The 15805-nt window shown below is 42.4% G+C and overlaps 4 protein-coding genes across 4 annotated transcripts; 2 read left to right on the forward strand and 2 right to left on the reverse strand.

Moving 5' to 3' along the window:
* Positions 1-921: 921 nt before the first annotated feature.
* Positions 922-5624, forward strand: LOC104456409 (zinc finger protein ZIC 5). Its single transcript, XM_010071191.3, is given in 4 exon segments — positions 922-927; positions 4090-4394; positions 4396-4688; positions 4822-5624. Coding segments are annotated over 4 exon segments (1050 nt in total). The 3' UTR covers positions 5268-5624.
* A 583-nt stretch (positions 5625-6207) lies between these two features.
* LOC104456410 (organelle RRM domain-containing protein 6, chloroplastic) lies at positions 6208-8656 on the reverse strand. The gene is made up of 4 exons (XM_010071192.3): positions 8350-8656; positions 7431-7499; positions 7192-7298; positions 6208-6687 (listed from the first exon to the last, which is right to left on the reverse strand). The coding sequence occupies exons 1-4, from the start codon at positions 8627-8629 to the stop codon at positions 6604-6606; spliced, it is 540 nt and encodes a 179-aa protein (XP_010069494.1). The 5' UTR covers positions 8630-8656; the 3' UTR covers positions 6208-6603.
* Positions 8657-8870: 214 nt separating this feature from the next.
* Positions 8871-12203, forward strand: LOC104456412. Its single transcript, XM_010071193.3, has 6 exons — positions 8871-9181; positions 9751-10063; positions 10691-10825; positions 11020-11102; positions 11710-11815; positions 11921-12203. The coding sequence occupies exons 1-6, from the start codon at positions 8892-8894 to the stop codon at positions 12002-12004; spliced, it is 1011 nt and encodes a 336-aa protein (XP_010069495.2). The 5' UTR covers positions 8871-8891; the 3' UTR covers positions 12005-12203.
* A 61-nt stretch (positions 12204-12264) lies between these two features.
* On the reverse strand, positions 12265-15600 carry LOC104456413 (NAC domain-containing protein 86). Its single transcript, XM_010071194.3, has 3 exons — positions 15388-15600; positions 15016-15293; positions 12265-12921 (listed from the first exon to the last, which is right to left on the reverse strand). The coding sequence occupies exons 1-3, from the start codon at positions 15542-15544 to the stop codon at positions 12616-12618; spliced, it is 741 nt and encodes a 246-aa protein (XP_010069496.1). The 5' UTR covers positions 15545-15600; the 3' UTR covers positions 12265-12615.
* Between the last annotated feature and the right edge of the window lie 205 nt (positions 15601-15805).

Raw genomic sequence — 15805 nt, forward strand, 5'->3', positions numbered from 1 at the left:
CATTTAGGTTATTTTGCTTTATCATAGAAAAAGCATGGTGCAAACTATCATCGGATGGATAGATACATGGTAAAGGGACACAGACTCAATCAATGCATACAAAAAGGTACTATTATTTTTGCATGCAACATGTTATTGTAACACTTATTATCGCAAGGACAATGCTATTATACTACATATTTAACTCTCTAAATTTTTTTGTTTGATATTGACCTCAATTATTTGTTGTGCGACATCGACCTCAAATTTATTGAACTTGGTCTCAAACGAAAGGAAGAGAAGCTTTTTTAAAGTGCAAATGGGAGTCCATTCGAAACTTTTGTGCCATTCTTTTGATAATTTATATTAATAATGATGTGGAAATCATTATGGATTATATTTCTTTTGCATCAGCATTGTCATCAATGAAGTCCGGTATACCATTTATGGGACATTATTAGGGGTTAAGTACACTCAAATCAGGAGCAAAATTACTTCTTCTTTTTTTCACTTTTACTAAGTGTCATGTGGGTACCATAAGTCCTTGCCTAGGACCAAAAGGAGAAGGGGAAAAGTCCAGATCTGAAATCTTATGAGGTTCCTACTTTAGGTTAAAAGATCATCAATGCATCACAACATATGACTGTTTGATGTTACTCATCTGTCCATGACAGGTGACCAAAAGGGGGCTTGTTGAAACTAGCAAGAGCCCCCTCCATATGCCATTGTTGGAACAAATTTGAGAGAGAGGATTATTCATGGTTTGTGCACATCCTTGTCACTGTGCTGTGTACATTGTACATGGCGCGTTCGCAAATAACTCTTGCTTGCTAGACCATTATAGCAAACCCTAGAAAAGTCAAAACCATAAACTTGACATTTATATGTGAAAAGTGATCTCAAAAGTAATCAATATCATCTTTGGAAGTAATCCTCGTGATCATGGAGGTTAGCACTCTCACGCTCTTCTGGACTAAAACACACCTTCTTTATGTAAAGCGACCAAACTCCCCTTCGATCATGAGATTCGATTCGTGTCATCCGAGGGAAGTAGCAGCTTATTGGTCATCAATTTGCTAAAGAAGGGTGTAATAATATCAATTCACGTTGTTAATCCCCCCCCCCAAAAAAAAAAAAAAAGAAAGAAAAGGTTGAAGGCTTATTTAGCCGGTTAACCTGAAAGTAGCGTGTTTCGGTCAAAAAGGATGTGAGAACAGCATTCAAATGTTGATATACACATTCGGTTTTGCTTTTTTGTATGGTATATATTGTGGAAGCCGTAGCCCATCGTTCGAATCATCTGCATAATGGGAAGGGCAAAGATGTTAAGAGATGGATTGTTTGAATTCAAACCAAGTACACCTCCATAATTGATTGCGTAACATAAGTACTGTAAGTACATGCATTTCGTAAAATTGCTTTACCTCACTTGACAAATCCGATCCGACAACATTGCAATATTTTCACCAATTATGAATTTAACATACAGTAACTCAGAAAAGGGACTTCTCTTTAAACCCCATCACGCATCTTAATTCTAAATAAGTCGATCTATTGATTCATTACAAGAGTGCATCAACATATGCGAGACAAGCGATGAGCATTCAATGTCGCACGATGTCCCGATACAGAGGGGGTAGCGATTGGTTCATCGAATGTTGCCTCGAAGAGCGTCGCATAAGATCGACACGGTGAGCTTCCCTTGCTCATGATTTAGGGACCAAAAGCTCTACTGTCCGAGCAATTAAGTCGGCTCGTACTGCAATAGAGACGGGCCCTGGAACAAAGGTACAAACCCTCGTCTCTCTCATGTCCAAAAGTGCAATCAAGACCACTGTGCAAATCTTAATGCTAGTAGCCACGGGAGTACAAACAGCTCCGCTTTTACATCACTTTTTTCACGGCCAGAGTTTTAATCGTGAAGAAGCCAGTAATGCCGCTGGCGAAGATGGGCTGAAAAAAAAGAAGCTTTCAATGCCCTCGTACATCGGCAATGTCCTGACAATTTCTGCGGGACGTACGGCGCTGACATTTCGTGGTTATTTACGTCCGTTGATCGAGAAAGCATGTTGTGCGATGGTCAGGCCGATTGAATATGGTATCTAACTCGAAGACCATCGTCCCCTTATCTAAATGTGGTGCGTAGTTACCGTCCTAAAATTATGATTTGACTTAGGGATGAACCAACTGAAATAAGAATCATCCGGATATGAACTAGTTGGTTCTAAGTGGTTCTCAGGGGCATTTGTCCATTTTTTCACTTGTGACCGGTTGGTCTTTGCTTCTTGCTTGTGCTTTGTGCTTGTCTCTTTCTCTTCTTTGTAATATTTTTGTTTCGGCTCCTAACACTCTCTATGCGTTGCGCCCTGAGAGTGTAAGCTTTGGAGCTGGTCTTGTATATTTGTCCAAATTTATAATACCTTTTACCTTTACAAAAAAAAATAAAAATAGAACCAATGGTTTAAATTCAATCTTTAATTTCGAGAGAACAGGATTGATGATTTTATTTATTTATTTCTCACGCAATAATCTTTTCCTTTCTCTCTTATGGCCCACTCTCCCCTCTTCTTTTTTCCTATTCTAAGAGATGTTATTTGCAAATCAATTGGATCCATTGGATGGCCTGAGAATTAAACCTGTCAAAATGGATCTTCAGCCTTATAATTTTTTTAAAATAATAATTATTTATTCTTTATTCTTTATTCCTTTTCTTTTACTTATTCTTTCCTTTCTTTTTTCCTTTCTTCTTCCTTCTTTTGTCTTCCTTGGCCGATGACTAGCCACGGCGACGGCGACAACCAGCCAAGTGAGGGAGGAGCTTTCAGGAGGCCGGAGAAGCTTAAGCTCTCTGGTCGATAGTAACGCAAATGGACAAATTGAAACGATGCAAGACGTTTGGTTGGACTCGCTGGAGCACTTGCGATGGCTGCTGAACATCGAGACTCCCTCGAGGACGCAAGACCAAATTTGAGTCAAGAGACGCGTGGAAACGCCTCGGATTGACATGGTCAAAGACGTACCTCATGAGAATAAGTTGGCAATGAGCCAAATTTCCTCTTTTCTTATGAATGAATATTCCTCACGGCATTCATTTATGTGCCATAACTCTTTTTAATCAGGTCGAGATCTCATCGACGTTTGACAAGCCTCGAGCTCGTCGACTGTCACTGTGGCTAGCAATTGAAGGAGAAGGAAAAAGAAAGAAGAAAAGAAAATTTTGATTTTTTAAATGGAAATAAAATTAAAATATTAAAAGGAATGCACGAAGGAAAATCGAATCAAATTTTTCAAATTTTAGGTAAACACCAAAAAAATCATTACTTTCCTATAAAATAACTTCTCAAAAATATATTTCAAGATAAACCATAGCCTTAATTTTTTTTTTAAATTATGGAGTCCATTAAATTTTTACTGAATGAAAGTGTTTTAGTAATATCATTTAAAAAAAAGAAGAAGAAGAAAGAAACAAGCTATCCTACGTTTGGAAGTATTTTGAAATAAACTTTTCTAAATTGAGTTAAATATGGAAATGTTTTAACAATATGAATCACACCGGGCATATGTTGCGTAAAAGTCGGATCGGGTCAAAAATTTTACATTATGTATAAATGGGTTATAAATAGGTTAATATGTCAATTTAGGTCGGACCATTTATAACCAACCCAAACTCAACTCAAGACACCCATGAAATGAGTCTGCCAAAAACCGATCACCCCTGATGAGACTTGTTTCTCCACACCAGCAACGTAAGATACGTGAAAATGACAAAACTACTCTCTCCTGTGTCTAGCCCTGGCATTAGCAAAGGTTGTCTTAGGGATCGGCTTGCCCATGGTGCCTCTTGGGCTCGTGTAGGAACAGGAGCTTTGCACAGGCAGTTGACTTTTTGGGCCCGTTGCTGACCTGGAGCCCATATGTTTTTGTGGGAAGAGAAAAACCAGTTTCCCAATGCGCATTCCTATTCCTGTCCGAGGAGCCAGCCAAGCAAGCGCGTAAAACGTTGACTCACCCACTTCCCCCCACAAAGTCAACTCTCTTTCTTCTCTCTCTAACATTATCATCTTCCTCCTCCGGACGCGAATGCTCCCGGCCTGAACAATCTCCATCTAGAGAGAGAGAGAGAGAGAGAGAGAGAGAGAGAATGGGAAGGCTGAGCTACGACCCGCAGATCCAGCACTCCAGCCACCCCCACACCCTGCAACTCTCCAACTTCCAGAACCTCCACCGCCGCCACCAGCAGCAACCACAGCCGGCCTCTCCTCCGTCTGCTCCGGTTGCCTCCACCCCCTCTCCTCCGGCGGCGCGTGGGTCTACTCCTGCCCGCCCTGCGGCTTCGCCGTCCACGCCTCCTGCGCCCACCTGCCCCCGCTCATCACCCACCCTTCCCACCCCAAGCACCCCCTCTCCCTCCTCCCCCCCCGCCTACCCCTGCGGCTCCTTCGACTGCGACGCCTGCGGCCGCCGCGCCGGCGGCGGGTTCAGCTACCACTGCGCCGAGTGCCACTTCGACCTCCACGTCGCGTGCGCGTCGAAGCCGCTCTCGGTCACCCACCGCCTCCACCCCCACGCCCTCGGCCTCGCGTTCCATCCGCCGTACGCGACGCGCGGGTTCTCGTGCGACGTGTGCCGCGGCACCGGGGCGTACCACTGGCTCTATCGGTGCGGCGCGTGCGAGTTCGACGCGCACCTGGACTGTGCCACTGCCACAGGTACGACGCACCTAGGTTTGAATAGGCTTGGAGTTGAAACGTTTTAGAGAAGCAAAGAAGATAGATCAGTACGTAGTTTTGATTGGTAATAGATAAATGATCGAGTTGAATTATGTCATCACGAATTTCACAGGTACTGCCGCACAACCATCGCCGCAACAGCCGCCGCCGCCGCCGCCGCAGCTGCAACACTACAACTCATATCCAGGAGCAACCACTAGTCATTTGCATCAATACCCTAACCAGACCGCGCCCGCCGTCGCCGTCACGGCACCCACGGCTCAACCGGGGCCGCCTAACCACATCATGCAAAGTTATAGCATGGGAGCCGTACCCAACTTTCAGCCGTTGCAGCCGCTGCCCGCCACAGCTGGAGGAAACAACTCTCTGATGGGCTCGGCGAGTCAGGCTTTCGCCCATGGCGCTACCAATCAGTTGGGACAGACCTTCGTGCAGGGGATGCTGAGCGACACTAGCGGCGGGAACGATAACGGCAATGATGGCTCAGGGGATTCCTCTTCCACGTCCATTACGGACGTCGGATTGTTGATCCTGAGCACCATGTTAGGAGGGTCTTAGATTCTCAGGATCAGTAAAAATCAGATCCAACTTTGAGAATTATCTAATCAAATATAATGGAAGACTGAAACGACACGAACCATGAACGGTACAGCATACATGGTCGCTGGGCCGAGTGCACGTTCCTGACAGATTGAATTTGCAGTTTCTTTTTGGTCAATGTCAACGTTTTGTGTTTCAGAAGGGTTTGAGACTAAAGTTCAGCTTCTTCTTTCGCCTGAAATCCGCCATGGATGAGCCAGTGACGCGTGTATGGTTGGAGAGTGAATTGGTCAACGCGTTTGGGGATGTAATTGTTTGTGACATGCAAGGAAAGTAGACCACTTCAATGAAAGTCTGTACATCTCCGTTCTTGAACCTTAGTACTATCGCGACAACTGTGGCTAGCAATGCAATGAATTTAGATTAGTGCACACATTGTCAAAGTACCAAACACACCACTTGGATACAACCCCATGAGTGAGTCAAAAAGAACAAAAATGACAATAGAGGAATCAAAAATCAACTAGCAAGATAACTTTAATGGACATCGGCTACAGTACGGAAGTCTTCGGTCTCTTTTTTGGCGGAACTTATACGGCGAATAGCTTGACAATTAGCATCCGTTCGTTTCAACAGCCAAAGCAAGAGAAAATTACCCAACGCCTTGCCCCTGGGGAAAAGAAATGAAGTTGAGACGTCTGATTCGGGCCATTCCGAGAAAGCGAATCCCCGCGCTTGCAGGGAAGACGCGGACCGAAATTCATTCCAAACCAATCAAACGTTTATGAGGTGGTAAAAGTTGAAGCCTATACTGCAGTTTTTCTCCCCTCATCTCGGGCTTTCGCTTGTCGAGTGTCTTCTACGCAAGGCATTGCATGTATAAGATGGCGCAATACGATATTGACACAAGCATCGTGGCAAGATTTGGCCAGGTTCAAGAGAAGCAACATTAGCCAAGTTCATCTGCAGCTCTGCAAAGGAACCTTTATCAATTTGGTCTGAGAGACCTTGAAAGATTAGCTGTCCGCAGTTTCAGAGTGAGATCTACTCTGTTCTCGATATTCAGTGCCTATGAGGATACCCACCATTTCGAACTAGGAATTCATAAAAGACGGCTATAGAACTGCAGGCCAGCTAAGGAAAATAGACTTTTTAGACTTTCAATGAAAGCGGACAAACAATAAAAGTTAAGAAGAATGCATCACATTCGCGCTCCTACAACACTACATTGCCTTCGGAGAGCATAACCTAAAAAGCTTTAGACTCTCTCTCTCTCTCTCTCTCTCTCTCTCTTTCCATCGATCGAAGACAGAAGATGCAACCATAAAAAGGGTGGTTTTCAGGTTCTCCAATGCTATCTCGGGTTCTGTCTTTGGATTTGGCGGAGCTCCGACCTTGGTTTTGCAACTTCCACAAATATCACCCTGCCATCCAAAAACTGGAGAAAGAAGATGTTAGCAATTCGCTGTTGAAATTCTTCCAAGGCATTATATTAGGCAGTGCTTTCATCAAGGGGCATGATCCTCCAGAAGAAACTTAAAAATAAACCCACCAATTTCAATACTTTTGTGGCTGTACGTTTCTGAATTTTCTCGTAGTATTTGACTTGGAAAGGAAAGAACTTAATCAACCAGTTGATTAGTTTCCAAGAGTACACAATTGACTCAGAATAACTCATGGTTTTCGTCTTGCTGGGCATACAGTCAGTTCCAAAACACAAGACAGAAGGCTCTAATTTTCATAGCTTTTCGACACGCCCTCCCCGCCCTCCCCATGAAAAAAGAGGAAGAAGAACAGAAACCCTCAAAATTACAAGTAACATTACAATTATATTGTAAAAACTGATCATTGACTTGATGTCCAAGCTAAGTCATCTACTTTCTTATGGAACTTTGTATACATAGAATAATACTCTTTTGCTTCAAAGATATTCGGCATTTACCTTCCCATGCATCCCTTCAATGGCTCTTTGAGCCTCTTCCTCAGTTGCATACCGAAGGAAAGCAAATCCTCTTGGTCTATTTGCAATCTTATCCATCACCAGATTAACTGTGCAGCAAAAGACATTTTTCAGGACCCGAGTCTACATAGGGATGGACAGAAGATATGAAGCAATCAAGTAGTAAAACAACCACAAAACAGATAAGTAAGGAGCAAAAGTTTCTAGCAAAAGTTTCTTGCCTTCCACAAGCTGACCAAAGTTCTTGAAAGCATTCCTTAAACTCTCCTCAGTGGTCCGAAAAGAAAGCCCTGTTGAGTACAATGGACTGCATGAGATCACTATGGAAGAAACCGTGCCTGGTATGATTCTCTACAGTAGCGCCAAAGAGAAATTCCATTTTCCAATGAGGTAAAACTCGTCATTTCATACTTGGGATGCATAACTATTGCCAAACATCATGTATCACCACTTTCAGCCCACAAAGTAGCGTTGAAACTTACAATTCGCCGACCATTGGAGTGGCAGAGCTGACATTTGAGTCGTCAACACTCAAAAAAAATGTGGAGGCATTAAAAACCATCTGTTTAAGCTATTGGAATAACAGTAGGCCCTTATTACAAATACCACCGACCATCATATTTCCATTTATCGCTGCAATAGTCCCCAGAATTGGCCTCGCGCATGCACAAGTTGTCTTGTGATAATTGAACTACATCTTTTGCACTAAATATCGCACGTATTGCACAAAGAAGGATGCCGATAATACAATGCCGAAACAGCCAAAGAAAGCAGCTCAGAAAGATTAATACTTCAAGAAACATGGCATGAAAGTGTGCCAGTATTCTTTGACATGATAAAAGAATTAGCTACCATCTCAATCCAGAAAAGGCAAGCCAAAGAAGCCGGAATTCGAAGCACCAACATGAGCAGAAACGGAGCATTTACCGCCGATTACATAAATCAAAATCTAGACGGACATCGTAATGCAATCACAGCAACTCAAATTCAGTCAAACTTCATCCGAAAAGCCAATTATTAAGTAAATCATGCTAATGGACATTGCAATTTCAGCTACACGATATCCGCATCAGTTAATTGAGAAAGAAAAGGACTCATCTTGAAAACTGAACAAAAGAAAGAAGAGGAAGAGGACCTGACCGCTGACGTAGAGCTTCTTGCTCGAGCGGCTGGAAGGAGGAGGACCGGAATCCGAGGACGAAGACGACGAAGAAGAAGAAGAAGGAAGGCAAGCCGACACGGAGCAACCGCGGCGCGCGAGGGAAGAAGCGGGCGTGTTCTGCTTGAACGGAGCGCGAGAGGCGCGGAGAGAGAGGGGCGGGAAGCCATGCTGCAACTTGACCTTCCCTCCGACACGGGCCTCGCCGGAGAGCGAGGACGGCGGAGCCGTCGCGAGGAAGACGATGCCGCCGGTCGCCATTCTTGCCTCCTCCAGCGTGCAGGATTACCTCCGACGGAGGATGAGGAGAGAGAGAGATAGAGGGGGGGAGTCAAGATGGGCCGACTGGCCCGCTTTCTCAAGCCCACTAATTACTGGGCCGGGCCTAGCCCGTTACGCGACGAGTCTCGGCGAACGAGATGGGCTCAACGACAGAACCCGCTCGGCCCGCTATCTTCTTCATCTTCTTCTTCTTCATCTGCGTTGAAGAACAGAGCCACTGGTGCAACGACAAGATCAATCCATGGCCGCCAACTGTAGCTTGGGCTTGAGCACCGCCGCGGCCGCGCTCGGGACCGCGAAGAAGTCGGCGGCGGTGCTGTACCACTACCCGTGCCCGGACGGCGCCTTCGCCGCCCTGGCGGCTCACGTTTACTTCTCCGCCGCTTCCCTTCCCGCTCTCTTCTTCCCCAACACGGTCTACGCTCCCCTCGCTCCCCACCAGCTCCCTCTCCGCGATATCGGCGACCTCTACCTCCTCGACTTCGTGGGTCCCTCCGGTTTCGTCCGGGAAATCTCGCCCCATGTCTCCAGGTGAATCGTTCTATCGATACTTGGGCTGTGTCTTGCTTTGTACCTAAGCTGTATCTTGCTTTGTGTTTAGTGTTTGTGTGCTGGATAAGCGGTTTTGGTTCTGGGTCGGGGGTGAACAAGGACATCAGCTCAGGCTTGGTGGACGGCGGGTTCTTGGTGTTGATTTCCAATTCTCGTTCCTGTTCTTTATCTGTCTGTTTTAGCATTCTAGAATGTACCTGTCCTTTGTTTTTCTGTTTGTTTGAGATTTTGTCCTTGATGAGCGAATTTTTTCCTCAACAAGGTCACAAGATCAGGCTTCTGGATGAATCATGAATGGCTGGTTCTTTGTGTTGATTTCTAGTCGTGCCTCATTTCTCGATTCTTGTTGTTAAAGAAAAGGTTATCTACTAATTTGTTTTGGTTCATATCGTGAATTTCACATATTATTAAGATGTTTGTGAGTGAGGGGAGGGTCAAATATATGCCTGACGTACAATGGTGACCGACACAGCTCATCAAAGCAATATTTGTGGGATAATGTAGCAGAACTTTTGTGGCTTATATTCTTTTTGCTTTTGTGGGTGCAGGGTGGTTATTTTAGATCATCACAAGACTGCCCTTGAGATGCTAAGTGGCGATGGATGCAATGTTGGAGATAATGTCGTCAAAATTTTAGATATGGAGAGGAGTGGAGCTACAATTGCTTACGATTACTTCAAAGAGAAGCTAGTTGGGAACAGTAAAGTTGAAGAGTTCGAGAGGATGGGGAGATTGTTTGAGTACATCGAAGATGGGGATCTGTGGCGGTGGCGTTTACCTAACAGCAAAGCTTTCTCTAGTGGTTTGAAGGACTCGAACATTGAATTTGATGTCCGTTTGAATCCCTCTTTGTTTCAGCAGGTGATTAGGACATTAGCAGTTTTATTCTTTGAGCACAACAAAAGTTACCAGATTCTCATATGTTTATAGAGTTGTGGACTTTGAGGAAAAAGCAATGAAGGTGCTGGATAGATTCTTGTGTTACTTCCAAATAGATGTATGCGTTCTTCGTAAAAGGGTGGGGACCACAGTGGCTGTGGCTAGCATCGGATGCTTACAATGATAGAACTCGGTGTTTTATTTTAGACTGTTTTCTGAATTATGTGATGCACTGCTCTAACTTGAACTCGGTGAACGAGTGTGGACAGTGTCCATCTAGGCATAAGCTTTTCTCACCATAACCCAATATGAGGACTGAAATTTCTTCCAATGTCAGTGGATATTTTAAATTTGCAAGCAATGGCTTGTTTTGGTTTCTAATCATTGCATGCTATTCGTTGAGCTCTGCATACTTTTTCACTATAGGAATTAGCTATATGCCTTCCTTTTCCTGTCGAAATAAGCCATATCAACATAAACTCATCGTAAATAGCACTAAATAGATTAAAGCTTATTTTTGTGTACTCAATCAAAACATGCCCTTTTGACACAGAAGAAAGGAAAAAAAAGAAGGTCACGTCTTTACGAAACTTGCTGTATCTTTTGCAGTTACTTTCTTTAGATCTGGAGGCCGTCATTAACCAAGGCATGTTGAGCTTATCACAGAAGCAAAAGCTGATAGATGACGTGCTTGACCAGTCATATGAAATATCTATGGGAAATGGAGCTTTTGGACATTGTCTGGTATGGTGCACATAATTTAATCATCATTTGAGAAATTTCCACAAGACCTCGCTTCACAGAAGTGTATATGAAGGCATACTTGTGCTTTGGGAATTGTCTGGCGCTTGCCTAAATCAGTTGGACTTGTATCAGTGAATTATGTTGAGATTTGATGCTTATATTTTGGTATCACATAAATATGCCTCATTTTATAGGCTGTTGATGCAGACTCAATATCGGAATTGAGAAGTGAATTAGGAAACCAGTTGGCCGATAAAAGTTACAAGATGAAATTGAGGTTTGTGGAATCTACACTGGAGACTTTCCCATCATATATGTGCACTGTTGGCTTGTCCATGATTGATTTGTTAATTTGGTTGCAAGTGGTGCTTCTCACAGTATCTGACAATTTTAATAAGCTCATATTCATCAAATTATTCCATGTCTGATTCACATACTGTTCATGGAACTCTTTTGCGAGCTTGCAAAACTGCAAGAGAAACTTTTGAATCGTTTTCTCAATGTTGACACACTTCTGACCAACATTTGGAGGCAGACCAAGACAAGATCTAAATTTGGTATTGTCAGGAGTATGTGACTTAGTGGGCCATTCTTTCAGCTTCTTCTTTTGTAATGTTCACCAAGGGCTTTACCATTTGAATCTATTGCAAAACTGGACAACAGATCAAGGTCTGTTCATCTAATATCTATGTTCATTCGTACTCATTTACCATTTCTTTTCCTGTATTTAGAGGAGTTTAACATGTCGGGTTTCATGTCCAAATCTGTTGCAATTTCTGAGTCTGTTGAGTATGGTTTTGCACACTTGTTGCTGATCGACCCTTTTCTATCGTACATAACGTACAAGACGTATAGCTCATTTTGATCTTGTTCCCTCATATTAGGGGCATCGGTGCTGTGGTATACAGAGTGCCAGAACTTGAAAATGATCAGTTACTGAAAGTTAGCCTTCGGAGCCTGGATAGCGAAGACACTACACACATTTCGCAGGTGATTAAATTTTTTTTCTTGGCAGCATGTAAATTCCACTATACACTCATTTATTTATTTCTATGAATTAAAAGTCTTGAAGCTGGTTGCGCATTACTGGTGTAGAATTTCGGAGGCGGTGGACATCGAAATGCCAGTTCATTCATGATAAGCTCCGCAGAGTATGAGCAATGGAAAGTCCAGCAATAAACACTGTTTCTTTGCCCTTTTGGGCAAATATGATTCCTTTGTTTGTCACCCAGCATTTTTTATTTTATTTTATTATTATTATGATGTAGAGTAGAAATTTTCCATACGGTCGCTATGTTTTAGCATCATATCTTTTTGTGTTACTCGCAAGAGACTCCATGGCTCTAATAACTGCTGAAAATAAAGTTGATGAAATGGATATTCACTTGCCACCAAATGTGATCATCTTGCGTGCTCTAAGATAAAGATCAAAGGATTGATTGAGGAGAAGATGCAATTTGAGATTCATAATGATGTTTGTTCCCCTGTTGTTGTTACACATGTGAAAACCCAGACGACCATATAACACTTGATTGTCAAAATAACCCAAGTCATGCTCACAGCTTTGTTTCTTGCAGAAACCATCACCAAGAAAGAGACCACAAAGACAAAAATTAAACAAAAAGAAAAAAAAGGAAAGGACACAGTCGTATGCCAAATTAGAAATACCCCCAAAAAAATCAAAGATTAAATAAACTTGCTGACACTGTAATTAAGTTAATTAGAATAGTAACTTGTAATTTCCTTGTTATTCTCCCCCGCCAATCACAATAAATTTGGGATCACCCTCCTCAATTGGAAAAATTCAAGGTAGACACTTCTTCCCCAAAGTCTCCACCTATGGGAGGAGCATTAGGGTTTGATGTGCCCCACCCACCATCATCAGTGATGAACTGCATCCATGAATCATCCTTGTCATCCTCCTGATCTAAGCACGAGGATGATGCAATTGGGACATCTGGTGAGTTGTTTTCCCACTCCTGGCTCATGACAACGCCTTGTGAGCTCTCCATGAGGGACAAGCTCCATTGGCCTTGGTCTTCCACTTCATTGCCAAACCCATTTTTCTTGAACACGCGACACAGTGCATATGAATCCTGTAAGCGATTCAATTGATTAATGAGATTGTGTCAAGATATATGGATGCGGTTCTTCATTTCTCATTTTTGGGAAACTCGATGAGAAAAAAAGTTTGATAATTTTTCATGCGACACATGCTGTCTAAGTCATGTTAATATTATATTATATTTACATATCATCCTTGAATTTGGAGAAGATTGGTAAGAAAGAAACTTGAACGCATGCATGTGTCCATCTAGCTGTGATCTGAAAAATTAAATCTTTCTTGGGAGGAGTGGTCAACAATTTGGGCTGACTTTGGAGTTCTAAAGTTTTCACAGGCACCAATCTGTTTTCCATTGTTGCATGTGCTTTTAGAAACCAGGGATTTGATGGGAGACTGAGAATTGGAAATTGACTGAAAAAGTAGGTCGGTCAAGAAAGCTATTAAAGGGACATCAGATCAGAGTGCAACAGACAGAAACACCAATTAATCTATCTAGTTTATAGATCTATATCATGGCTAAATTATATGAAATTGGTCTCAAACCACTTTATTATCACCTAGCGATCTGGACTCAAGCTCTAAGAAAACCCTTTTGTTTTAGATGGTATGTTCCAAAATCCGAGAAGCTGAGCCAAGAAAAATGACCAGCACGATTTGCCGGGATAATGACATGGCATTTAGAATGATGCGAATTTTAATTTGTTTTGGGAATATGATTTCTATAATCTAGCTTAATGATTCTAGAAACTCAGGCGAATACTTTCCTTTTCTCCTTGGACAGACAATAAAGTAAAAGTGCAAGCTGAAATTCGGCTTATGCCGCGGAAAATATTGCTTTCGTAGCTGCAAAGCTCAGAAAAATATTAGATTAATCGTGGAATCTACAAGACTGGAAAAGTGAGTGAGAGGACATTAGAGAGACAAGACAAATCAATGAATATTTTATTTCTTTGGGACAAGAGAAGAGATCGAGTCATATGAGGGACGAGGATTGTACTTTTGTCTGATTATGGAAGAGAAAGCGAAGGCAGACACTTGTCGGTCAAGAGATGGAGACCTCCACCATTGCAAGTAAAGAATATGTCAGAAGAATAGCCAATGATTATAAATTAGAATATTGCATAAATAAATAATTGGCCCTCGTTTATAAAGAAAGATGTGAGTTCTAGCACAGTGAGAGTGGCAAGACCCTAGCTTTTCATGCATGCAAGAATCACGCACTTTCTCACGTTCATCATCCTTGTTAGATATCCTGTGCTTTTTCCATCTATATGAGGCCCTTATCACGATGGTCTTTTTTTAAACCTTTCCGTGTATTTTATTACAAGTATAATGATACCACGATGACAAGAATTTTTAAAAAAAAATAAAGAATCCTATCTTCCAATCCTCAGTAATTAGCCCTATTTTTGCGAGAATTTCATATAAAAATGCGAACGAAAGAAATCATTGCTTCTCGATTGTTTATTGGAAACACAAGAGTTTTTTATTGGCCCAATGCTCATTTGTTGTCTAATGTGTTGATATGATCAGACACAAAACCTTTATTGTGGATAGAAATGATCAATCACAAATTTTTAAAAAGATAAAATATGGGAACATATGTATATTGGTTTTTCTGTGATCCAAAGATGACAAACAAAATACTGAAATCAAGTTTATGAAATAATTTCAGGGCAAGGAAAATAATGATCACTTATTTAGATAGGGGATTTATTACCAACCCAAAAAAAAAAAAAAAAAAGATAGGGGATTTATGATAAGTGTTGTTTGGTTCTACAAGATACAGATGATTTCTTTTTCTTTCTTTTTTTGGTGAAAATACAGGTGATTTCTTTGTATATATGTTTTATAAGAATGAGAAAACAAGCTCTCTTAACCTTATAGGATCAAACTTAAAGAAATGAATTGAATCAGAACTACACTGAGGCAGTTATACGGAGATGATCATAAAGACAACGAACGTCATACTCATTAGCCACCTTCTTTAAGGAAAAAGAATTTCCTGCATTGGCATCTTGGAATCGATCGTCATAAAAAGCAAGTGCTGCGACAATATGAATGCGTTGCAAAGAGATGGGAAAAAAGTCATCGAGCATTTCAATACGACATCGGCAAATTGTACCTGCATTCCAGAGGTGTCTTCGGATTCCTTGTCATCGAGGCGATACTCGTGCATCACCCAGTCGGTCCGCACGCCCTGAGGAGCTCGGCCTCTGTAGTAAACCAGCGTCTTCTTCATTCCAATCGGCCTGTTCTGGCTTGTCACTTTCCTGTCCTTTCCCGTGGACTTCCAGTATCCCGCACGCGTCGCCCTGTTTGTCCTAAACCCGTTTGGATACTTTCGATCTCGGGGCCCGAAGAAGTACCACTCCGGGTCTCTACTCGGCAAAAATGACTTCTCTACAAGATCAGTCACATGACATAAAAAGAAACCATCAACGTCAAAATGAAGCTATCGTATGCAGGCATAAGAGAGAGAGAGAGAGAGAGAGACCTGCCAATTCCCAGGGCTCGCATTTGTAGAGATCGATCTCGGGGATGATGTCGAGTTCGATCTCTTGGCCATTGATCTTCCGCTTGAGATAGTAGTTGACAAGCTCTTCATCAGTGGGATGAAACCTAAAACCAGGAGGCAATCCGAGAGGAGCCATTCTTGCCTTTCTTTCTTCCTTCTCTGCCACCTGGTTCTTCTCTCTTCCTAGCTATCTCTTTGGTTGGTGAAAGATTAGTTGTAATGGATCATTCATATATATACATATATTATATGGAGAGAGAGGCAGAGTGAGGGAGACAACATAGAGAGAGAGAGAGAGAGAGAGAGCCAAAGTCCTTTGTCTGGAAGTGTTCTTTTTCGCTTTTCTGCTTTTGCAGATTCTTCGAGAGAGAAACGTTTCGCTTAAGCCCTTTCACGC

Source organism: Eucalyptus grandis, chromosome 8 (assembly GCF_016545825.1).
Source record: "Eucalyptus grandis isolate ANBG69807.140 chromosome 8, ASM1654582v1, whole genome shotgun sequence".
Classification (NCBI taxonomy): domain Eukaryota; kingdom Viridiplantae; phylum Streptophyta; class Magnoliopsida; order Myrtales; family Myrtaceae; genus Eucalyptus; species Eucalyptus grandis.